The following is a 24,617-nucleotide window of genomic DNA, read 5'->3' on the forward strand; positions in this document are numbered from 1 at the left end:
ACGAGAGGCCGCGCGTCAGACCGCCTCCCGGTAGCTCGGGGCCGCGCGTCAGACCGCCCCCCGGTAGGCTCGGGAGGCCACACGGCGGACTCGAGAGGCCGCGCTGTGGACCGCAGCCGACCCGCCGCACGCCCAGCCGGCAGCCTCGCATGCAGAGCTGCGGCGCTGAGATCACTCGCAGAGCAGCGCGAGGCTAGTTCATGCATGCCCGAAACCAGGGTGTTGGTTGGCCGGCAAAAGGGTCTTCCGGTTAGGACGGTGCCGCTTTCTTCATTCAAACAGCGAAAGACTCACGCAGCACCATTTATTGACGCCACAAGAAAATGCGCAACTCTTAAGGCACATATTTGGCCTGAAAACTCGGCACAAGGACCGGGACCCCAGTCTGGGTCAGTGACCCCTGGGAAAAACCTTACCTAGCAGTACTCAGATCGAAGCGAACCATACACAGACTCACAAAAAGGCACCTTTGATATTTTTCCTCCATAAATTGCACGTAAGAAGCAGGCTTCCAGATCAAAATATAAAGTATTTCGCGCTGAGATTAAGTACAAGGGCTTAGACTTCGACGTCTTTGCTCACTTCAGTAACCCATCGCATGGATGGCCAAACAAAGCCTGCTTGGCAAATACACACGCCAGAATAGAACAATACAAAAATAGTCTAACAACTAGCACAAACAAAGAAAAAAACACTTGGCGAACACACCAACCTAGAAAACCGCAGTCGCACCCGAATACTCCACGCGCTCATGAAATTTGGCACTCGAATGCGAACAAAGGCCCACGGCGACGTGAAGCGCAGCAATATATGGTGAATGGTCGGCATGGAAGCCGTGTTGGCACTTGACGCGGCCCTCAGCCGCAAACATGGTACGGTAGATGAACACGTCCTGCTCGGACACGCGCCCCCCCCCCCCCCCCCCCCCCCGCCGGCACCCAGTCAGGGCGCTGGCGTACCGCGCGCCGCTACCCTGTAGCACTTACACACGAAAGAAAACTAGAGTATTCTCCCCGCCAGATCCACGCAAATGCAACAATCTCGTTGTTCAATCTCGCTCGCGGCCACGCGGCGCGAAGAAAAATGGCTGCACGCGTCTTCCTGCAGTAAGTATCGGTTGAGATTCAGTCGTGTACGGCCCGCCCGGCCTCGGCTCGGCTCGGCTCAGCTCACCACCTCTCGGCGCACGTGCACACCTCACGTGGCCGGCGCCGACGCGGCGCGGCGCGGCCAGTTAGTCGGACGGTGCGACCGGTTGGGTACTGAGGGCGGCTGCTGCCGAGGCGTGCACGTTACAGGGTGTTAGCTCTGTCCAGCGCGGCACGCAGTCAGTGGAAAGAGAGAGAAAAGTAGTGTTAGTACATGTTGGCTGTAAACGGATCGCACGTTCCATCAGCGGCATAGCGGTATCGACATTAGTAACTGGGCACATGTGTGGCTACTAGACCCAAGGTTCAGCTAGCATTTGAAGTGTTAACCCACGACTGCCGCGACCGCGCAGTCGGCGGTCGCGACTTGCAAACACATGACATATTTACAGCTACTCAAAGCGTTCGGGGCAAACTGGTGAGTGCTACAAGCCCACGACACCCTCGACACTACCCCACACGATGATGACTAGAGGCGGCCGCGGCCGGGGCGGGAGCGGCCGGCGGCGCGGCGGCCGGGCCGGTCCCGCCCCGGCGCGGCCGCCGCACACCCCCACACGACCCAGGCGGGAGAGCGCGCGCCGGCTGCTGACAGAGCGGGGCAAGCGGGGCGGCGGACGGGCAAGCGGCGCGCCCGGCTCCGGCGGTGCAGAGCTGCGCGCGGCGCCGACGTTAGTGGTGCACAAACCCGTTAGTGACGGAGAGACAATTTGCGAGCGCCGTGCCGGCGTTCAGAGGCCGCGGCCGGCCGCGCCAGTCTGGCGGCCTTTTCAAATGCAAATGCAAGATTGAGAGTATTTTTATTGCTTTTCTCGATACATATAATGCCTCTGGTGACCAATAAACATACAAAATGAAACTGGAAATCACTATTTATACAATGTCACCGACAAGCACAACTGGAAAATATCACTTGGTGTGCGTGTGTATGTAAACACATCCGTGCATACATATAACGTTGGGGGTGGGGCGGCCCGGGTCTGAGTATTGGCCGCCGGGGGAGTGTGGAGGGGCCGGGGGGCGGCCGCCGGCCTGCCCCGTCTGCCACCAGCCGGGCGGCCCTGACGAGGAGCGCGTGACTAGGGGCACCGCGCGGCGGTCGCCGGCCAGACGGGTCCGCCGACCGGGACCGCCACCGACGGCTGCGACTCAGAGCCGGCACCCGAGGACGAGGCGAGCGGCGGCCGGTGACGCGGTGCTCCGCGTGTGGTGGGGCAGGCGCGGATCGGGCACGGACACGAGCGGGTCGGGGCACGGCCCTCGCCGCTGGAGGGGAGAGTCGGGTCCGAGGCGCGAGGCGGACGGGCACGAGAGAGAGAGCCAGGAGAGGCGAGGAGAGGAACACGGCGGCGTGAGCCGCATGACAGCGTGACACGTGTAGACTAACCTGCTCCATCAACACACACTACAACTGCGAGAGTGAGCCCGTCCTCTGGTACGGATGCTCACGGACCTGTGCGAACATGCGCCGCTGCTTGGAGGCGGCGACACCTACATGGGCAGACACTGTCAGACCGTCACGCACGTACGCCGATGACAATGGGGTCGAGCGGGGCCCAGCTGGCCCCGCCCGCCCAGCGACACGCACAGGCAGGGGCACAGGCACGCACCACTGGCCCAGCTATGGCACCCTCTGACTAGATGCAATCATTGGGCGTCCCGCCCCACCTCCCGCCAATGTAGACTGACTAGCTACAGCAGATGTTCCCCGCCGCGTGCCGCGCAACACGCCTACTCGGTAGAAAACGTGGAACAAAACATACGAACGGCATTCGCGACGACAAAATCCGTCTGCAATGTACAAAATACAAAAATAAATACAAGCCGCCGCAACGGACGGCGCTCAGATTTGACGGCGCGGCGGGGCGGCGCGCCGCCCGGGCCGCTAGCACCAGGCGATTCAGACACGCCGGCCGGAGCGAGCTCGGACACCCGGCGGGTTAGTCGGGGGTTAGCTGTGACGGGCGGGCGCCGGCCTCGGGCGCCGGCAGACGCGGCGACACGGACGGCCAGGGAGAGACAGAGAGAGATAGACAGAGAGGGGTGAAGATGGAGACAGACAGAGCGCCGTTACGCCAGGCGAGGCAAGCCAGAAGTCCGCTGGTTAAGGGCCGCCCACTGCGCCTTGGTCCCCTGGGGGAAACGCTGGTTATTGGCGTGAGGGCGCGCCGGCGCGCGCCGGCCGGGCCGCCGCCGGCAGTCTGTGAGCGCGTGCGCGGGGTCACGTGACGGCGCGGTTACGGCGACCGTCAGCCGGGTTAGCGCGACGCTCCGGTCACGTGGGGTTCGCAGCTCGGTTACTCCGCGTCGCACGGCTCCGGTAGGAGCGGTCAGTTGGTTACAGAGTGTCAGGGCAAGCCAGTCAGAGCCGGGAAACGGACAAACACGAGCAAAAATATACCTAACTATCTATACTCGATAAGTGTACCATAAAGACGCCCAGCACCTCGCGGGGTAACCCGTGTAAAGCGTGCAGACCACCACCACCAGCGCACACATCAACCTCACATGCAGAGTGACAATGTCGGCGAATCCGTGGCTCTCCGCGCGGCATGAACATGAAATAAGCTTCTTAAAACAAACGGTCAAGGCATCCAATTAAATAAAACGGTTCTGCGGGGACAACACCAGGCGCCGCTGCTACGCACGCCGACCAGTAATCACTACTACACTAGCATCGCGCCGCGGCCGCAGCCGCCGCCGCCGCCGCGGCGCCGCGCCCGGCCGCGCGGCGGACGTCGTGCCTCCACCGGGCAGCGCGGTCGGCGCGCCACTAGGGCCCGGGCCAGGCCAGTCACCGTGCGAACAACCCACCGGTCGGATCGGCTGTGTAGTCGGCCAGGTGGAGTGGCTGCGCCAGCTGGGCGGCGTACTGCGCCGCGTAGTCGGGCGCGTACTGGGCGTAAAGCAGGGCGGCGTCGCCGGCGCTGATGAGCGGCGGCGGGCCCGAGTTGATGAGCGCCGTGCCGGCCGCCATGCGCGGCGACAGGATCAGCGGCGCGCCCAGCGAGGCCGGCGTGCGGATTTGCGAGGTCATCAGGCCGCCCAGGCCGGCCGCCATCTGGGTCAGCTGCAGCCGAGGCGCCGCGTCCGCTGGCGGGGCGCACGGAGGGTCACACAGGGGTGGCGGCTCACCACATCACCATACGGCTCACCACATCACTACACGGCAGCGTCCACTGGTGGGGCGCACGGAGGGTCACACAGGGGCGGCGGCTCACCACATCACCACACGGCAAGTGTCCCCTGGTGGGGCGCAGGGAGGGTCACACAGGGGCGGCGGCTCACCGCATCACCACACGGCAGCGTCCTCTGGTGGGGCGCAGGGAGGGTCACACAGGGGCGGCGGCCCACCACATCACCACACGGTAGCATCCGTTGGTGGGGCACAAGGAGGGTCACACAGGGGCGGCGGCTCACCACCAGGCACCTGTATCCGCTGGCAGACACGGAGGAAGTGAGGGGGTGGAGACGGTAAGGGCGCCCCACACTACGACGCCCGTTGGCAGATAGGCAGCGAGCCGGTGACTGGCATGGGGGCAGCCGCGCACTCTCGACAGCGACAGCTCCCAACAGGAGCGTTGGTGAGGAGCGCATATGTGTGCATGAGGCGGGGGTACGGACGGCGTGGCGGAAACGGCCCGCCACGACGCACCAGCTGCACGTACGGGCACCCATCAGCGCATGAGTGACGGGGTGAGACGGGGGCGTGAACCTTCACCGCCAGGGGCGAGCGGCGGGAGAGGGGCAGGGGCGGGGGCGGGGGCGGGGGCTGAGGTCCGCCGATAGTCGCTACTTTAAATGTGGCGCAATGGGCATGCAGCCAATACCAACGACCTAATCAACACGCGCTCGGTTGTGTACCCAGCCCCCGCCAGCCAAACCACACCGCGCCGATGCCGTCGGCGGCGCCAGGAAGAGCGGTGCGCCTTAATCTCTTCACCCGACACCGGCCTGCTGCCACCGGCGCGCACATCCACGCAAACGAAAACACAGGCACCGCGAGCGGCCGGCCAACAGCCACACGAGGCCGGACCGGGCCGTCAGCGGGCCGTCACCAGACACAACACTCGCACGCACTCAGCGCCGGCCGTCAGGACGGCCGACGTCCGCCGCCTGACGGATGGGGCCGTCACAGCCAACAGAGCGGGGAGCTACTCAGCCACCGGTGCCACTGACGTCTGGCAGGAGAACGTGCCGCTGCGGATGGGCACGCACGGGCGGGGGCGGTAGTATGCTTCCAGGGATCCGAGTAGTAGCTCATGATTCTGAGCAAGACATGACCTAAGGGGGATATATCTAAGTCTCAGCGCACCCTTCCCCCCCCTCCCCCCCCCCCTCAAGCGATTAGGACTAAAATCACATCGAAGACACACGACAGCGACCAACAAGGACAACACTAAGCACAACGAATAGGGGGTGACAGGCACACGGACATCGTCACTGGAGACTGCCAAGCACACAAGTCCGATGCCCTGAGTGCACGGCGTGACGCCCGAGGTCACGTCTCAGTCGGGATCGCCGTCCGTCGGCCGACGACGTCGGGCCGTTAGACGCGGGCCGGTAAGGGTGCGTTCCGTGGGCACCGTGCAGCCCGCTGGCGTTAGTACAGACACCGCCGGCCCAGCACCGTGTTACCTGCTGAACTCGGCAGGCCGGCGCTCAGCGCCAGCTCCGGCGACGGCTCTGAAAACAGACGGCGGCTCTCAGCGGTGACATCTGCCGGCAGCCGCGCCAACTGGCAGTTGCGCAGCCGGCCGGCGCGGCGCCGCAGTCGCTCGGAGCGAGTTAATGTGTTACGTTAGGCCAGACACGGGTCCGTTAGTGAGCCGAGGGCGGGACCCAGCCCGCACAGGCGGTGTCGAATGCAAACAGATCACGAGCAAGCTGGCGGAGAGCGCAGTCTCAGCACGGTCAGTGGCGTGGATTATGGAGAAACGCGCGGCGTCTCGCGTTAGGCCGTTCCTCGGCGCCAGTTTTAATCCAGCGGACAGTGGGGGGTGAGCAACACGGGGCGCGACGCCGGCGGTCGCGGGTCAGCAGCGCGGGCCACGTTAGCGCGTGAGGCGGTGAGAAGAAGCGGACGAGCCGGCTGATCATGCGGGGGCGGACGGTGGCAAGGGCCGGCACTCACTGCTGGAGTCCCGGTACGTGCCGTTGATGATGGCCAGCTCCATCAGCTGGCGCTTCTTCAGCTCGTCCTCGCCGTCCGCCTGTCGGTCAGGCAGGATCAGATCAGGCCAGATCAGGTCAGGTCGGGCTGCACGGTCGAGTCATGCCCACCGGAGGGCAGGCTCACACGTCTCGGTTACTACTCTCCCGCCGTGAGTGCTTACAAAGCACGCACGGCGATGCGAGGATCACCTCCGCACCGCCGTAGCAGCGTGCAAACTGATCGTGAACGGCTCACGTGTGACAGTCGCTTTCCAACGCGCGCCGCTAGCACAATTGACAGCGCGCCTAATGCCGACACCATTCGAAATGGTCTGATAATGCCAACGCCAAACACCAGAAAACAGGAAGACCATACGGTTCCCGTCGACAAACAACACCAAGGATAATTGAGCATGTGGGTAAGCGGGGGCGTGAAATTGCCACGGGTTCCGGCCGTTGAGCACGGTCGGAGCTTGCCCCGCGCTGGACGACACGGCCAGGCAGGCAGGGGCCACACGGACCGTCGGGAGAGGTCTGGGTCTGACAGCCAGCGGGCGGTTCGGCACCCGCTTCAGGTCGTGGGCACACGAGCCGGGAAATGATAGCGAGTGCTGCCGCAGCGATGGCAACTCAGACTGCCCGGCAGGTGCGAGAGTGGCAGACGACGGCAAGTCACAAGGTCAACTGGCGGTTCAAACCGCTGACAGACGGGGGGGGGGGGGGGGGGAGGTGGACAAGTAGCCAGCTCCCCGCCGACGCTCATACCATGAGCTGATCTTGTGCGATGCGACAGCTGGGGACAGGTAACACGGTCGCCCCACCCCCACCCCGCTGCCCCCTCTCCGTCCGCCCCAGGTTCGCTCCCCGCACCCGGCCGCGAGGCGGATGCGAGTCAGCCGCGAACGAGTATCTGGGCGTCGCATCCTAACCGGCGGCCCGCTGCATAGTAACGAGCCGCCCGGCAGGCGACAAGATGGCGCCAGGCGGCCGGACCGCGGGCCCGCCTCCTCCGATCCGCCGGTCCGGCCGGTCCGAGGCGTGCCGCCCCTGGCGGCTCAGTGTCAGAGTCCGCCGCCGGCTCCCGCACACCTGACCGCCCCCCTCGCCCCTCCAACGGGCTGCCCGGCACGCGCACCAGGTGCGGCGGCCGGTGGCGGCTCCGCGGGCGGTCGCGGCCGACATGACCTCGAGGCGACCTCGGCGCAGCCCGAGCCGGGCCCCAAACGTCGCACGTCGCCGGCCTGTTTTCCGTGAGCACCTTCGCCGGCCCGGCCCGCTGATACATATCGATAGCCGGCCAAATAAAGCGAGCGAAACGCGACAGGCCGGCATCAGATGTACCCATAAACGCGCCGGCAAAAAGCGCACAGCATGATAATGCCGCGCTCGACATGCAGGCGGGCGCACCGGACGGTGCCTGACGACACTCCGCAGGCGTCGCCGACACCGGTGGCGCGCTGCCGCCGTCGCCGCCGCCCGGCCCGAGACGGCACGCTGCAGCGGCGCGCAGGCGGGCGCGGCGGGCCGGTGTCTGCGACGGGCGCGCCAGCGACGGCCGGACGCGCCGGCAGCGCGGACCGGTCGACAGGCCGCGCCCAGGCTGCGCCGATGAGCAGCGCCGAGTCCGCGTCGGAGCTTGAGGTACGGAGTTGCCTGTCACGCTCATGACAGGAGTCGGAGCGAGGACCGCGGAGCGACACGAAACGGGGACGGGCACCGCACGACCCGAGAGTCGGACGCGGACGGGTGGACACGAGGGACGAGCCGCGCCGGCGGCGAGACCGCGCCCGCCGGCCGGCCCACCCACCCGAGCTGCGCCTCGCCTCGCGGACGGGCCGCGGCTGACCCGGTCGACCCCGGCGCCGGCAGCGGGCAGCCAGCCGTGTCGGGCGAGCGCGGCGCCCCGCCCGCTGCCAAGAATACGGAGGAGCGGAGCGCTGCCGGCGGCCGGACGCGGCGAAAACAGAGCCGCCCGCCACCGCCGGCCACAGGCCGCAGACGGGCCGCCGGCCGGCAAGGCGCCGCCAAAGAAAGCAGCCGCTGATTAATCGGCGCCGAGCGATCCGCGAAATATCGCCGGCACATCGGCCGCCTTCGATGGCTGAGAAAATATTGACGCGCGCTATTTCGGCGTTGGCTGACGCGACCGGTGCGCTGAGCGTGCCGGCTGGCGGGTGCGCTGACGCACCCCTGACCCGGTGCGCTGAGCGTGCCGGCCGGCGGGTGCCCTGAGCGTGCCGGCTGGCGGGTGCGCTGACGCACCCCTGACCCGGTGCCACCCGCTCGGAGAACGCTCGCCGAGGTCCGACCGCCTCCGCTCCTCCGCGCCGCGTGACGCCGCCGCTCCCGGCCGCGCTCGGCGGCCGCAGCCCATTGTGAGCGCAGCAGCCCCCGATCACGCTCACATTGTGGGCGCGACACAACGCGTCGGCGGCGCCGAAGGCCGACGCGGCAGGCGAGCGTGCAGTTGCGGCCGACGATTGCGAGCGTGACCGGCGGCATCGGGCGGCGCGAGGACCACGTGACCGGCGTTACGACCGGCGTCGGTGACACAGACGCGGCTCGGGTTTATTTATTTACGGGGCCGGCTGCGGCGGCGGCGGCGGCGGCGGCGGGCAAGGTCGCTGTCCGGCCGGCTCTCGCCGGCGCCGGCGCCGCGGCCCGCCTCTCAGGTGCGTCCGGCGCTCCGCCGCGCCCGGGGCGGCGCGCGGTTCCGGCGCCAGGTGCCACATCCGCCCAGATTGGGGCCAAAAGGTGACGGCTGCGCCGCAGCCCCGCCCGCGAAACGGAGCGCAGACACAGGCCCGCAGTCCGGACAAGCAACACCCGATCTTAACGAGCGTGCCACGCGGCCCGACTCGGCGGCCGCGCGTGCCGCCGAATACGGCGGCCGGCCCGCTCCGGGAGCGACCCGACCGAGGCGGCGCCGGGCGCCGGCAGCCGCCGGCCGCCTGTGTACACTACCCCGGCCGCGCGCCCGCCTCGTCCCGCAGGAAGTCACGCCGCCGCCGCCGCCGCATTTTTGCCGACCGTGTGGAAACGTGCCGGGCGCTGCGCGCTCGGCGCACGTCCACGGGGCACGTGTCGACCGCAGGGGCGAGGCCGGCGCCGGTGGCGGGTCGGGATCGGCGCTGTCAGTCCTCAATCAGCATCAGCAGAGCTCCGGTGCTTAGTGTTAAGGGAACGCAATACACGCGGCCGTGCCCCTTTCATGGAGCGCCTGCAACTCCCGAGACCATATAAGCGTCCATGGGCCATGGCGCTACAGAGGTTTCATCCCCCCCCCCCAAACATGCATGGAAGCCGAGGGCCCTAACCACTCGGTGCTCACGCCCCTGGAGCTCCGGTCCGTTCCGGTGCCGATGCGAGGCGGGCGCTGCCTGGCTGGCCCAGCTCCGCTGCTGCCAGCATGTTTCTGACGCGAGCGCGCCGCTCGCGCCGCGCCATTTTCCGGCGGTGATCCAGCGCAGTGATTCACCGCAGGCTCGCGCCGCGCCTGGCCGCAGCGCCGCGAGGAGTCAGCGCGCCGGTCTCGGGCGGGCCGACCTGACCTCGGCACGCCGGCCGGCGTCCCGGTCAGGAGAGGCGCTCCGCACCGCAGCCAAACAGACCGGCCGCACAATGACCGGGGCCCAGTGTTGTTGCCGGTCGGCTTCAGAGCCGTCTTTGTGCCGGCCGCCTGCTGCCGACGTCGGCTCCGCCAGATGGTCCGTCGGCCGGCCGGCCGGCCCGGGAGCCGCGCCGCCGCCGGGGTCGGACTGCCCGCCGCCGGCCACGTTTCGCAAGTGGTCACCACGCCAGCCGGCGGCCGCTGACGGAGCGGCGACTGTTGTCGAGCGTCGGCGTCAGCGCGGCGTGACGCCGGGAAGTTCATGGGGAGCGTCAACGACGTCGGCGGCCTGTCTTCTGGACGGCATTCAGGGCGCGCAGCGGAAGCTCCGGGGACACGCGGCACCCTGCATGTCGGATTCTAAACGCGGGTGCGCCGGCGGGGCGCCGCGTTGCACGGCAACGGCCGCTTCCGCAACCACTGACCCGGGAAATGGCCGGGCCCGCCAACGCATATGCGTAGGTCGTTTACGCGCCACGACCGCCAGCGTATAAACGGCCTGTTTGCCGCGTTGATAGTCGGGCAGGGCACGCGAGGCGGGCCGTCGCCCACGCGCCGCCGCGTCTCCGCCTGGCCGGGCGGGCCGGCGGCGGGCGGGGGAGCGACTGACTCACCGCCGCCGGCCCGGGCAGCCGCTCAAAACCAACAGCGCGCGCGGCCGGCGCCGATGGAGGCGCGCCCCGCGCCAGCGTCGGCGCTGGGGCGCGCTGTCACAGCCCGCCTGGATGAGTGGCGCGCTCGCCGCGCCGAGGCGGCCCGCCGCCGACCCCGGCCGCTGCCCGTGACGTGCGCACCCACCACTGCGGACGCGGCACGTCTCGCGCCCGAGCGGCGTTGTGCGGACCTCCGTGGCCCGGTGCCGGTCTCAGGCGGTGGCCGTTGTCGATCGGCGGTCCCCTCCTGGTGCTCGGCGTGCGTCACCCGCCGCCGCCAGCCGTCATCGTCGGCGTCAACGTCGTCGGCGGCGAAGGCACACTCACCGACGGCACCAGCAGCTTCTTGATCTCATCGACAGCGCGCTGCAGCTTGGCGGCCGCCCTGTTCTCCGAGTCCTCGACGGTGATGAGCACGTGCAGCTCGTCACTCAGGTGTTCCCAGTTGGGCTTGCCGCGGTTCTGCTCCTCCTGTCGACACACGAAAGCATGGGTTAGCGCCGCGCCGCGTGCCGCGCGGCAGAAAGCCGCCGCTCGCCCCCAGCCCATGTCGCCCGGTCGGCGCTAATCGCCGTTTTTCATTCCCAAAAAGGCAATGCGCCGCCGCTGAGCTCGCGGGCAAAAAGTCGAGCATTCGCAGCCGCCGGCCGGACCGTTGGCCGCTACCGTTAGCGTCATGGCGGCCCGGGGGAGCGGCCGGGGCGGCCGGGGCCGCCGCCGCCGCCGGCGGCCGCTGGAGCAGCGCGCGCCACCCGCCGCCGCCGCCGCTCGGCACGCAGGAGCGCGACCGCACGGCCACGGGAACGGCGTCCCACGAGGGCCGCACGTGGTCCGCTTCCCACGTGCGTCAGACGGTCGTGAATCCGCCGGGACAGGTCACACCTCGTCGGGTGCCACAGGCGCTTCGTCGGCTCGGGCGGGCGCTGGCGGCGGGTGAGAGCGTGCCTGTGTCGTCACGGGCCGCTGCGCAGTGGAGGACCGCTTTCCCCGAGGTGTTGCAAAGGGTCAAGGGGCCCCCGGTCACTTGAAGTGCGGGTCGTTCAACCACCATATAGACGAGTCACGTCGTGACGGCGCCAGCCGTGGGCTCCGCCGCGGGGTCACGCGGCGGGGACAAGTGGTCCGAAGGCTGAATGTGACGTCACACCTAGACGCACTTTCGCCCAGAAAAGAAAACCGTGCAAATTTCGTCTGCTTTCCAACACCTTTGACTCGCTATCCTTGCGCTAGATCGCAACGCAGCGAAGTACTGTTCGGAAGGCGAAGCGTTTTCCGCTCTATGACTTCGCGGCCGATATTCCACCATCTGGCCAATTATTACGTCATTTGCCGTTTGTCTACCCACTTTCCCAGCCACTTGTTAACAACTCAAACGCAGCATCGCTATTGCTTGTCCCGCACAGGATCTGCTCCGATAGAAAGGAGTTGGACCAACACACAAAGTACATTCCGCCAAACATTTGCCGCGGGCAAGGTGAACGATACCAAGAGCACAAAGCCGGAGAAGTGTTTTTAACAGCGTCGACCGTTTATAAGAAACCTCTCAGCGGAAGTCGGTTCCAGAGCAGCTGATATTCGATACGATGGTTGCTAGGCAACGCGGGCAAGTCGTCCATCTCCCTCGCGTTGGGCGTTTAGGACCGAGCCAGCGGGGTATACAAATGGCGTGCACTCGGACGCCTGGCAGCGACACAGGCAAGGACAAACCGTGGCTGTTTGGGGACCGTCATCATGATGACTCGGCCATTCGCGGGAGAATCCCAGACCCTCCTGACTTGGAAGGTTTTCTTATCTAAAACCTTTCTTCTGGATCTGCCTCCCTGTTTCCAAATGACGCAATTTCGGCCGCCCTTATGGGTATGAAGAAAGCGTAAACATCAGACCGTGAGTCTGAGGAATTAAATATTCCAATATAATGCAAAAAGGTAACACTTATCACAACCAAATCAGGCAATTGGCGTGTGGTGTACCTGCTCCAAAGAACAGAAATAAAACGAGAGCAGCACGCCTCCACCAAACACGCCGGCGGCCGTCGCTGTTCAGATGGCCGAGCCGTGCCGAAAGCGGGGGTCCGGGACAGCCGGTAGGCAGGCGCGCCTGGTCGCCCAGCGCCGACGCCGGGCCTCCCGCGCTGGCGGCCCGCCGGCGCCGAGCGACGGCGGCAGGTGCGTCCCCCCCCCCTTCCCCCTCTGATCAGGTGCCGGCGCCTGGCTCCAGGGCTCCGGCCGCTCTCCCTCCATACACAGAGCGTCGATTATTCACGGCGGCGTCTGTCTGCGAGCAGGCCGGCCTCTGTCGGCGCGGCCGACACCGGTCGGAGACGCTGGGAGCGGACACTCCCCTTCTCTATCCGGTGTGGAGGGGAGTGGGGCGCGGCAGCGAAGCCATTATCTACCGGTCCAGCCACGGGAACCCGGGCGAATGCATTGACATGGCGCACCGGGGTCAGGCGGGTCGGGAACAAAGACATTCTAGTTTGCCTGCATGCAAGCAGCATCGAAGAAGACTAGGCCACACTTAGTAGGCTTAGGAGCTCAAAAGCCGTTAATTTGTGGTTACGCTCTTCCTCGAAGCTCACCCACTGCAAGTGAACCATATCTTTTCTAGCCAGCTAACGGAACAAGTTACATCACGATGAAGGTTACGAAAATATGTTTGCAACCTTGCACTGATCCCCCACCCACTACCGCCCCCTCTCTATTTGGAGCTTCGCAGGGAGCTTTGTTTGGCTCCGCAAAAATCAAAGGTTTGAAAGGGAAAACACATCTACTGTCATGCGGGACCATTCGTATTGACTCCAGTTTAGACTTCGCATTTCTTGACTTTCCAGGGGAGCACGTCGAAGCCGCGTGGACCAGACGCCCACGGCGCCACGTCGGGCGCAGAAGGCCAGCTCCAGCTGAGGCGCCGGGACCGCGCACCTGGTCAGTAAGCTGCGCGGTACCGTAAACACCGGCCGACAGGTCGCCGCCCACGCCGGCGCCGCCACACCGCGGCCGGCAGACGAGCCGGCCGCTGCAGCGACCCCCGGCGGCGCGGCGGCGGCCGTAAAGCCGACCGGCCTCCCGCTCGCCTCCAGCCGACCGGACCCGCGCTCGCCGGCTTCCCGCCGGATAGTTTACTCGTTTACCATGAGTGCACACCACTCAGCATACAATGCAAATTAGTCGCTGATCGCCAGGCCGGTCACGCGCGCGGCCGCGTGATAACGTGGTCGGACTATGCTCGGGCACGGCCGCCGGAGCCGCGCCGCCGGCCTCTCGCCGACCGCGGCCGCTCCGGCCGGCGGCGGCGACGCGGCGCACCGGCTCCGGCGCCCGTTCCCATCCTCATTAGCCAGCCGGCGGGCGCGGCTCGGCCGGCCGGTCGGCCCGGGACCAGGACCGCCTCATGGCCCGGACGGGTTGGTTCCGTCCCGGCACGGGGGCCGCCTGACCGGACGTCGGCGCGCTCGCCGGACCGGCGCCGCCCACGGCCAGACACGTCCGGGGTGCGGCACACGAGGGCGACGGCAACGGACGAGCCCCCCCCCCCCCCCCCGCCCGCCCGCCCACCTCGACTCACGGAGAGGCTGAGGGAGAGACGCCTCGCCTCAGGGATAATTCCTGGTGACGTGACGGGGATGTTGAATCGCGGTTGACTACTCATAAAAACGCCTTTTGCACGCTTCGCTGAATCGCCAACAGTGGTCTGGGCTTAGCCAAAGCCTACCGTAAGACGACGGTCACCCTTGTTTACAGACGCTGTGAAAGCACGTGCATTGTGCCGCCGGCCAGACGGGGTATCAGTGGACAACCCTGAACCAAAGCAGAGCTACATCTGAAGCCGTCGAACCGCAGCCTGTCGCCCGCGCCCCAGCTCTACCCCGCCGCCCCTGAACACATCGCGCTGACTGAACACGACAGCCGCCGCCGATCTCGGCCAGCTAAACGCTCGCCGCCTGCAGGAGGGCATTACAGCGGTGCGGCGAAGGCGGCCGCGGCGCCGTCCGCCTCCGACCAGGACGCGCCGCCGCGCCGGCAGCCGCGGCGCGCACCAGCACGCGCGGCCCCGATCTCCCAGCACGCCGGACCAGGCCGGCGCTGACAGCCGGCACGCGCCGCCGGCCGGCCCACGTGACCGAAAGGCGACGAGCGCGCGCGCCGGCCGCGTTGCAAAACGGCCGCCGCCGACGGCGCCGACCACCGCCCGGCGACGGCGACGGAGGGCCGCCGCGCCGCCGCCGCCGCCGCTCACCCACGTCCGGCGGGCGCGGCCGGCGCCGCCCGCCCGGCCGCGCCTCTCCAGGTGAGCGGTTTGTTTAGCGGAGAGCGGCGCGGCGGCCGCTGCGGCGCACCGACACAGCGGCGGCCGGCGCCACCCCCGGCCGCGAGCGGCCGCACGACACCCGCCGATCATCTCTCACAGTTGACAAAGCCGGCCGGCCGCCGATAATCATCACACAATGGCCGTTTACGCCCGGCGCCCGCCGACGGCCGGCCGGCCCGCCGCTCGGCACGTCGGAGCGCAGGGGAGCTGAGCGCGCGACCGCGTCAGTCGTCTGGTGCGAGCGGATAAACGAGCTCGTGGCCCGGCGAGACGTCTAGAGGCTATCCCGGCTCCTGTTTATTGCCCTCGTGCCGCGACCGTACGAACAAATGGGTCTGTTCTTGCGGCGATCTCTCCACCTGCTCCAGGGCGTGAGCGTGACCGCAATATTACGCTCCTGAGAACCGCCGTCTCGAGTGAGGTGACAAGGTCCGACCGGCCGGTGCGGGACTCCCCACAGTGACCAGCCATAAACTGCAGCGGCTGAACGCCCACGGCGGGCTGGTCTGGCCCGGCGACCCTGACCGCGGCGGTGACCTCCGGGACCGGCAGGCCGGCGCCTGCCCCACCGCCGTCCTGCGATCAGAGCCAGAGCGGCTGGCCTGCGCCCCCCCCCCCCCCCTCCGTCGCCCCGGCGACAGCGCCTGTAGCGACCCGCCGGCGCTGAGCGTAGTCCAGCCGTGGGGTCCCCGGCTGGCTCTCCGCCCGCCATCGCTGGTCCCGAGGACGGACTCCCGGCGGCGCTCTCCCCCGGCGAGCAGCGGCCGGCCGCCGTCGGGCATCGCACGCGCTGCAGAGTGCGAACCGATCGCTTGGCGCACGCCCTAGCACCTGCCGCGCCGTGTCGCAGATGCTGGACGGGCCGACCCCATTTATCACCGGCAACCGACGGCCGACAGGCGATTCCAATTTCCGGGCATATCCAGAGCACGCGCCGCGCGTCGGCCGCGCGCTCGGGAGCATCGCTCGTCCCAGGCGCGCCGCCTCCGCCGGGGGCCGGCCGCCTCCGCCGCGACCAGAATGCGGCGGCCGTTGAATGCGGCGGTTACAGCTGACGCCCCACAGCGGGCACGGAGTCCTGCAGACTGCAGACGATCACAGGCGGCCACGGCAGCTGAGCTCTGCTGCACGGCGGCGGGGCGCGGCCGGCCGCGGCTCGTCGCCGGCCGGCGGCGGCTCACCTTCTTTTTGTCGCGCATGGAGCCGCGGCCGCGCACCATGATCTTGCAGCCGGTCTCCTGCTCCAGCTGTTTGGCCGTCATCCCGCGCGGGCCCAGGATGCGGCCCACAAAGTTGAACTGCAACAGAGCGGACGCACGATGTCACGAGCGGGCGGGGCACGAGCATGGCGGCGCAACGACCACAAACACGCCGGCCGCCTCTGCGGCCCAACCATAGCCGTCACCCGTCAGCATCGGAGGCGCAACACCCACGCAGACAAGCGTACCGGCGCAGTGCGGTACGGCACGGCATGGCACGGCACGGCACGGCACGGCACGGCACGGCGCGCGCCGACAAACGGCCGCAAGCAGCATGACGAACGTCGGCGGCGACCGTAATCCGACAGCAGCAATGAACGGGAGCGGCACACACACGACGGTCGGCATTCCGGCACGGGCGCGCACGCCGCGCCGGCGGCACAAACAAAGCCAGCGGCGCGCAGACCAGACGCGCGGCGACAACACGCGGCCGCCTGGAATGACAGGGCGGCGGCGACGGGCGACGTCACCCCGCCGGACGGCAAGACTGCCCCGGTCTCTTCTCGTTCTCGCCTCGTTCTCGTCTGCCTCTAACTCTGCCCCTCCCCCGGCACCAACGCAAGGACAGGCGCCACGTCATATGGCGCGGTCTTGAGACGCGTCGTCTGCAGTGGGGAGCTCGGACAGTTGTTTGACGCTGCGCGTAGCGATGCCAGCGGCTGTCACACGATCTGCCGCCGCCGTGGACGTGACGTGTGACGTGACGTGACGTGACGTGACGTGGACATGTCGCGATGTCGTATGGGCGGGGGCTGACCGCGAGGCGAAGGGTCCAAAGGCGGAGAGCTCGATCAGCGAGCGCGGCAGCGAGCCGTGAAGGAACAGGCACGACTTCACTACGTCACGTTGAAAAATAGCTACTACGTGACGTCGGCCACAGCCGCATTCTTCACGATCATCCGGCCACGGCCTCAGTTTCTTCCGTAAACTGCGACTTCGCCACCGCTGGTGGGAGTACGGCTGGATGGCCGCCTAGGCCACCGCGGCCTCGCAGCACGCGGCCCCGGCGGACGCCGCGGGACGCACGCCCACCTCGAGACCACCCCCGGACGGCACGGCCGGTCGCCGGAGATTGGTTTTGGGGCCGCTTTCATTCAGAGTTCCAAAACTGCCGGCCTCTGTCTGTTAGCCTGTGAGCCTCTGGTCGCTTTCCGAGGAACGCCCGTCGTCTCACACGCGGATGGCGCGGGGTTGGCACCCTATGCAAAAGAAACGCTCGGCGACAGCTTCCTCATATCATCTCACAGTCCTCTTCCTATCATGTTCTTTCAAAATGGCTCTTTGGCAGAATCCTAACGCAGAGCGCAGTGACGCCTCAATGCTCCAAATTCGGATGCCGTCCAAATACGCGCTACCTTCAAAACCTCCGTATGACCTTTCGTGACATCTGTGTCGAGCAACGGGACGAGACTGGCCCCTGGAGATTATTTGCGATAAACCCCAGCCGTGGGACCCAAATCCTGTCCTAATCGTCTGGGTGGGAATCCTAGTCCTGGCGCCTACTTACACGTGAGAAATACCTGATCTAATCTGCGCTCACGACAAAGGTCACGGACTGAGCCTCGCGCACGTCTGATACTGAAATACAGTTCAAAATCCAATAGAAGAGACGCTGAGGAATTATGCAACGCTTACGCTGAGCTAACGACTTTTCTGACCGTCTCGAACTTAGTGAGCGAACGCGCGTTACTCCGTGACCGATCAGGTGTGGTCGGTGCTCCAAACGCATGAGTCCGTGGATCCCACCACTGTGAGGGCTCGGCGCGGCAGGTCGGCCGGCCGCCGCCACCGCGGTCGGAGGGCGGTGCCCGTCGCCGACGGAGGGCGGTGCCCGTTGCTGTCCCGGTGACCGGCGGGGGTCTGGGCGGAGCGGCGGCCGCCGCCCACCACGCCAGCCGGCCCCGCGTCCGTCCGCGTCCGACGACCGCGGCGGGTCCCAGGGCGGGAAGCGGGGAGGCGGACCACAGCCCGCCTCCCGTCGCCGACCGGCCGAGCTGGAGCACACGGCCGCTGTGCGGGATTCGGACCGGGTCGGCCAGCGCCACATCCGGCTCCGGCCGACCGCCGACAGCGCCGAACATTCCGACGTGATGTGGCAGCACAGGCCGAAGATCCCGAGGAGATGCGGCAGCGGCGCGACCGACCGTCCCCAGCGGAATGTCGTCCGTGGCACCGCAATGACGCAATGCCCGCCACGATGACGGCTGCCCGCGCGCCGGCCACCGCCGAATTATCGGAGATTCACATTACGGGAATACGAACGGGAGGACTTCTCATGCGGAGGGCGAATTTAGGCGTGACGCTGCCGCATCGTTTACTGCGGGCGTGGAGGACCGAACCGGGGGGCGACCAGGACGTCGGCGGCAGCTATCTCCGACGAGAGGGAATTTTGGACGGAATGAGGCGGCACTCCGGCGGCGCCGAGTTTCACCGGCGGCGCACATGCTGTGAAGTGCGCAGCCGGCAGGTATCTGGAGCGGCACGCGAACCGCAATGATGGACGACTGTTTACCCGGGAAGGAGGACAACAAATTATGCGGTTCATCTAACGAACGGCGTGCCAGACGAATCAAGCCCTCCCACAGAAGCGCGCTGCCCCATCCAGCCAACGACTTGGAGCAGATCTCCGAGATCACTGGCAATTGGCGGCCCGTTGTAGAGACACCTCTCACTTCCTCCGCAGTGCAGCCACTGCCAACTGCCTGGCCGACCTCAGCAGGCGGCGGTCGGCCTTACAGGCAGCGGACACACGCTTTAATGCAAGCGTCTGGGACGCCAGCTGCACACCAACCGGCTGAGCTAACAGGCCAGCACACGACTGCGGCGCTCGTTGCGTCACTCGTCCATGATGCCAATCAGCTCCAGTTGGGTTAAACAAGCGTTCCGGAGGCGTGCCGCTCCGGAGACGGCGGAAACCGCCCGGGCGGCCGCGGGTCGACCCGGCCCGCTTGGCTGGGACGCTGACGCCTGCTGGGCCGCACAGACGTCTTCATGCGCTCGGGAACCGCCGGGCCGGGCCCCGGAGCGGCCGGCCCACCGACAGCCGGACTGATGTGGCTGCCCGGGCGGAGATCGCCCCCACCAGTCACGCGTCGCGCCGCCGCCCCGCGCTGCAGCCGACACCCGGCGCAAGGCGCGGCCAGCTGCCCACCTCTCCTCCGTGCGCGGCCGGGGCGGAGGCGACGTCACTCGACGCGCGAGGTCGCCCGCAGCCGCCGGCGGGGTGGTGACACGCGCCCTGACCTCTGACCGCACCGTAAGCTTCGTCAACCTCCGCCGCCAGCGCCCGTAGTGGGCGGCCGCTTCTGGTTCGCCGAGTGGGCGGAGGCGGCGGCGGCGCGCGCGCGCGCAGCCAGTCTCGAAACAAAAACTAATCAAGTTTCTGGCCTCCGCCCGGACCCGCCCTTGAGACGACAGCCTATCGACGCTGCGGGGGCTGTCGCAGCCTCGCAGCGAAAGCGGCTGGCGAGGGCGGCCCGGCGCCGAGCGCTGACGACACCGCAGGGCGGCGCCTGCCGGACGCGCCCCACCTAGCGCGGCCGGCCGCCACTGGACCGTGGCGCCAGCCCAGACGGGCTGGTCGGTGGATGTCGCCGGCCGGGATGCAGCTTCGTGATGCGGCGCGTTCGCCACCGCGTTCGCCACCGCGTCCGCCACCCCGTCCGCCACCGCACGGGTGCCGAGCTCCGCACCGGACGACGGGGCGATCGCTCGCATGCGCCGCGCGCCGGCGACGTCCTCGGCGCCCGCGCTGGTAGCAGCTAGTACGCTGTCCTCTCGCTCGCCCTCACCGGATGAATGACGCATGCGTGATGCCGTACGAGCGGCGTGCACCCATTTGGACATTGGTATGCTGCACGAGTATGCGATTATGCATTCGCGCATTTATAACACGTGGAGCTCTGACCAAAAATAAGTGCCGGTTCAGTGAGGTTTCACCACTGCAGGCAGGATAACCTCGCCCCGCCTCGACCCCACTTGGCTCTGGTGCTGGCCGAACGCAGACTACTGTCAAGACGTCCTTCGCGTTCATTAGGCGTGCCTCACACTCGGACCATTGTTAGCAGTGCATCCTGAGTGATCGCTCGCAAACACCCTTCCGTCCTTTGTATACAATGAACATCCGGCGAGCACGGTATTGACGGCTGCATCTCTGCGTACCTCGCTCGTCAGGTCAGCTGCAGCCGAGGCCGCCGGCCATCGATTCTCATGTTTACCGTACCCGCCTGACGTCGTAAACTTTCGCCGCCGGGCGTCGCCGGCAGCCGGCAGCAGCACCAGCTCGCGCGGATGCCGACTGCGGCGGCGCGCCGCGGCCCGGTAACTGTACCGGCCGAGCGGTAAACTGGACCGTGAACGCGGCCCTAATGGCGCCGGCGGCGGAGCGACACGCGCAGCCCGCGGCGCTCGGGCCGCCGCCGCGCGACCGTCACGGCCGTCGCCGCCGACTGGCACATTGGCAGCGGCAGGCGTCCGCCGCGTCGGCCGCCGAGAACCAGACGCGCCGGCGGGAGCGGGGAGGGCAGCTGGACGGGGTCGCTGGACGCGGGAGTAGGCCACGCCTGCGACGGCATGTCCGCAGTGACGGCTGCGGCCCGGCGCGACCATAATATGCGGCGAGAAATACCCCGACAGGGCCAGTACGCGTTCACCACGTTGGCTACGTATGGAGCACGGAGGAGCGGAACGGGGCGTCAGACGGCGACTTCAAGGGCGGGTGCCCAGCCACCCACAGCGGGGGACGGAGCTGAACGGAGGAGGCTGGCCGACCGCGGCCGCCCCCAGACATCAACAGCGGGGGACGGAGATGAACGGAAGGGGGCCTGCCGACCGCAGACACGCCAGGCTCCGGCGCTCTCCCTCCGCCGGCGAGGTCGTCTACCGCCCGGCTAAGCCGATCCGTCGGGCGCCCGGTCGGGCCGGCGACTCCACGGCGTCAGCGGCTCGCTCTCGCGTGCCGGGGCGCCCCGCCCGGGCCGCCGCCACCGCCGCCCCGGTTATCACGGTCCGGGCCGGCGGATAAGCGTGCTTCGATGGGGCGCGACGCCGACCGCCCGACTCACGCCACCGGCGCAGGGCGGCGGCGGCGGCGGCGCACGGGGCGGGACGGCGCCGGAGCGCGGCGGGCGGCGGCGCCAGCCTCCCGCCACCCGGACGCCGGCGGGGAGCGGCGGCAGCGCGACCGAAAGCGGCCTGATGACGATCCGCCGCGGGAGAGGAGCGCCCATACAAAAGAAGCGCGAGGACACAATCCAGCGGCCGGTTGCCTGATCCTGGCGCCGGGAGATGGTGGCTGCTGGTAAGCACGGCCCGAGCAGGGTATGATGAACGAGCAGACGGGCGGAGCGAGACGGTGAGCGATTGGGCGAGATGAAGAGAGAAAGAGAGAGAGAGGGGGGGAAGAGCGACCGAGAGAGAGACAGAGATAGGGAGCCAAAGACTGATAGGGAGAGGGAGAAACAGATAACGAAAGAAAGCCGAGACGACAGCGATGGGAAGATACAGCGATGAAAGCGGGCGGAGGACGGACCGCGGGGAAGCCAATGGTCGGTCAGGCGATCAGGCGATACCGTCTCGTGTCGGGGTCGCGGCGGACACGCACGGGACCCATCCCCCGGCGCAGGGCACCGTCCGCTCCACGTCGACGACGGCGGCGACCGTCGCGTGCGAGCGCGCGGACCTGGGGTCGCGAGAGGTCGAGGCGCCGAGGCGCGCCCCGCAATCCCGGCAGAGAGCACCTGAGCGAGCGCTGCCGTCTGCTAATAATACCGGACGCCGGGTGGAGCCGGGCCCGACAGGTGTCTGATGCGGCTGTCGCGTGACGTCACCGTTCGACGCGCGGCGAAAACAGCGCGGCCGAACAAAGCCGGCTTTTTCAACAGCGGCCGGCGCGGCGAGACAATAGCCCAGGCGCTGGAAGTCGGCCGCGGCGCCGGGCGGCGCCGGCGAGGAGCCCACCCGGAAATGCCGAGCCAGTGCCGGGCGGCGGCAACGCCCTCCCGCATGACCCTCCCCTCCGCCTCGCGTCCGCGGCCGCCGGCTGGTCGGCGAGCTGACGAAACCACGGCAGGCGACCACACCAACGCCACACGCCCGCAGGCAGGAGGGGCACAGCACGCGTGGTGAACAGCCGTCATTCCTTTGGGCCATAAACAGATCCAAAACGTGGTCTAAACATTTTGCCTACGATTCGTCACGAGCAGATACGGGCGTCACTGGCTGCATGCACTCCACCGTTCGTTACAGTACCGTGCCGTCCCAACTCCAGCCCCAGCCCGCGGACCGACCCTCCGAGAGGCACACTGCGCCCAGCTGCGCCGGAATGACGCCCAGCGTGCGCCCAGCTGGTAGGTCGGGTGGCCGGGGCACCGCCGCCATCTGGGCTCGCCGCCCCTCGCAGCGCCACCTAGCCCCGCGATACCGACACGAAGCGCCAAACATTCGATACCCCCAGACAAACAGAGGGGCGCGGCGGACGCGGCCGGCCGCGGCTCCGTCCGCCGCCGCCCCCGCCGCTCGGCCGGGCCGGTGCCGCGGCCGCTGCCGAGACGGCCGGCCAGCGCGGACCCTGTCCAGATGTCGCGCGCCGTGTCGCCCCAAATGGGGTCAGTACCGCGATGTCTACACCCACGTCCGCCCATTGTGTGCGCCGGAGAAATCTATCGGCGCGCCTTTCTCGCCGACACCCGCCATCAATAATTCAGCGTCGGGACCCAGTGGCCCGCCGAATTTGGCGGCATTTCACCCTCTCGCGGCGCTCTCACGACCGGAGAGGCTGCCGGACCAGTGGCGAGGCATCGTCTGTGTCTGCGGTCACAACCCTGACAGCGGCGCTCCTCTGGTCCCGTCCGGACCGGAGCCCGAGCTCGAGCTCGAGGTTCGGGGAGGACGCGAGCAGATCTGGAACCCGCCGGGCGTGAGCGCTCTCCACGTGCTGATCTCTGGCACGGGGCCGGTCCATCCGAGCGCCGAGCGCGCCCGAGTCCGCCGTTCCGTGACGCGCGCTGCCGGCGGCAGAGGCGCCGCCCTAGACGGGCGCCCGGCCCCGGCGCCTCCGCCGCCGTGAATCACACGCTCGGTGGCCCGCCGGCGCCGTCGACCCGCGAGCGCGCGGTGAAATATGGCCGGCCGCCGAAGCCTTTTTGCAGGGCTCCATCACCATCGGCCGACTGGTAGCGTCAGGCGGCGCCGTGTGTCGGGCAATCACGAGCGACATCACCGGCGCCCTCCGCCGCTCGATCCGGGATGATCGCCGCCGGACCCGCCCGGTCTCCTCGGGCGCGGTCCCGGCCACTCCTCCCTCGGCAGCAACGATCGACACCAATCCTCCCGATAAGGACCGACCAGCACCGGCATTGCATCAGGGACCTGACCAGGTACGGCCACCACCCGCCAGCCGCTCTCGACGTCGGCCGGGTAGCAACGCCGCCGGCCGAGCCGCTGGAAAGCGTCGCATTTCTGCACGTGCCCATAAGCGACCGGCGTCGGGCCGCGGTCTGCGGAGGCGCCGACTGGCCGCCTGGCCGCGGTCGGCCGGCCCGGCCACTTTCACCCGGAACGCGCACGTCCTTGCAATGCCGGTGGCGGTGGGCGGCGGCCAGCGGCGCCGGTGTCGCGCCGCTATCGGCGCACGATCCGGCGGTGCCGCACGCTGGCCGCCGCCGCTCGCCGGCGACGCCGCCCGCCCCGTAAGTGGATGGAAGTGGGACATATTATCGGCGGCCGGGTGGCCCGCCGCCGCCCGGCCGGCCGGCCACCTGGCCGAGAAAACCGGCCGCACGGGTCCCGCGGGACCCGCAGCGGGCCCGGCGCCGGCCCGCCGCCCCCTCCGACCGCAACGGGCCGGCCTGCGTCGACGCCGCGCTGCAACACGGCCACTGCGCGTCGCTCCGCGGCCATTTGGTGATCAGATGTTCGGCCGGCGCCGCGGGCGGCGGCGGCGTGACGTCACACGTCCAGTCAGCTGACGGGAAATGGGACGGCGGCCGGCTGGCCGGTGAAAACGAAGCGGCCGCGAAGGTCCCGCCGCGCCGCGAGTCGTCCTCGGCGGGGGCGGCAGGCAGCGCGCTCCGGGGTGTGTGGGGAGGGGCGCGGACCGACACAGCTTTCGCACGGCGCCTGCGCTGCCGCCGGTCGGCATTCACAGAAATAGTGCGCGGGCTTGGCGGCGCGCGGCCCGTCTGTTTGGGTAGGCCGGCTGCCAGCCTGCCGCGCGGGTACGGCGGCCGGGCTCGAGACGACCGGGCGGCCGCCGCGACCCCTGACCCGAGCACGCCGCCGCCGCCGCCGCCGTAAGAGGTGATCCCACGCGCCGGTTACGCCTGAACCTGGCGCAGCTCTTCGGCGCGACGGGCCGGCCGGACGGGCGGCGCGCGAGCGTGAGTCAGCCGGGCGGCCGCGCCGCCAGCGAGGGGCTGCCTGAGGACGAGACTCGGCCGCTGCGGAGCTGGTTGCCTTGGCCGCATCTCCACGGCCACGACAAAGC

General features: G+C 68.2%; 1 protein-coding gene across 1 annotated transcript; it reads right to left on the reverse strand.

Annotated features, from left to right (window-relative positions):
- Nucleotides 1-1,931: 1,931 nt before the first annotated feature.
- Nucleotides 1,932-16,171, reverse strand: LOC119099864 (protein held out wings; the record flags this gene model as incomplete). Its single annotated transcript, XM_037222956.1, is given in 6 exon segments — nucleotides 1,932-2,639; nucleotides 3,963-4,241; nucleotides 5,787-5,834; nucleotides 6,283-6,361; nucleotides 10,893-11,036; nucleotides 16,055-16,171. Coding segments are annotated over 6 exon segments (717 nt in total). The 3' UTR covers nucleotides 1,932-2,553.
- Nucleotides 16,172-24,617: the final 8,446 nt, after the last annotated feature.

This window comes from Pollicipes pollicipes, unplaced genomic scaffold, assembly GCF_011947565.3.
Source record: "Pollicipes pollicipes isolate AB1234 unplaced genomic scaffold, Ppol_2.1 Scaffold_4881;HRSCAF=5763_pilon_pilon_pilon, whole genome shotgun sequence".
NCBI lineage: Eukaryota > Metazoa > Arthropoda > Thecostraca > Pollicipedomorpha > Pollicipedidae > Pollicipes > Pollicipes pollicipes.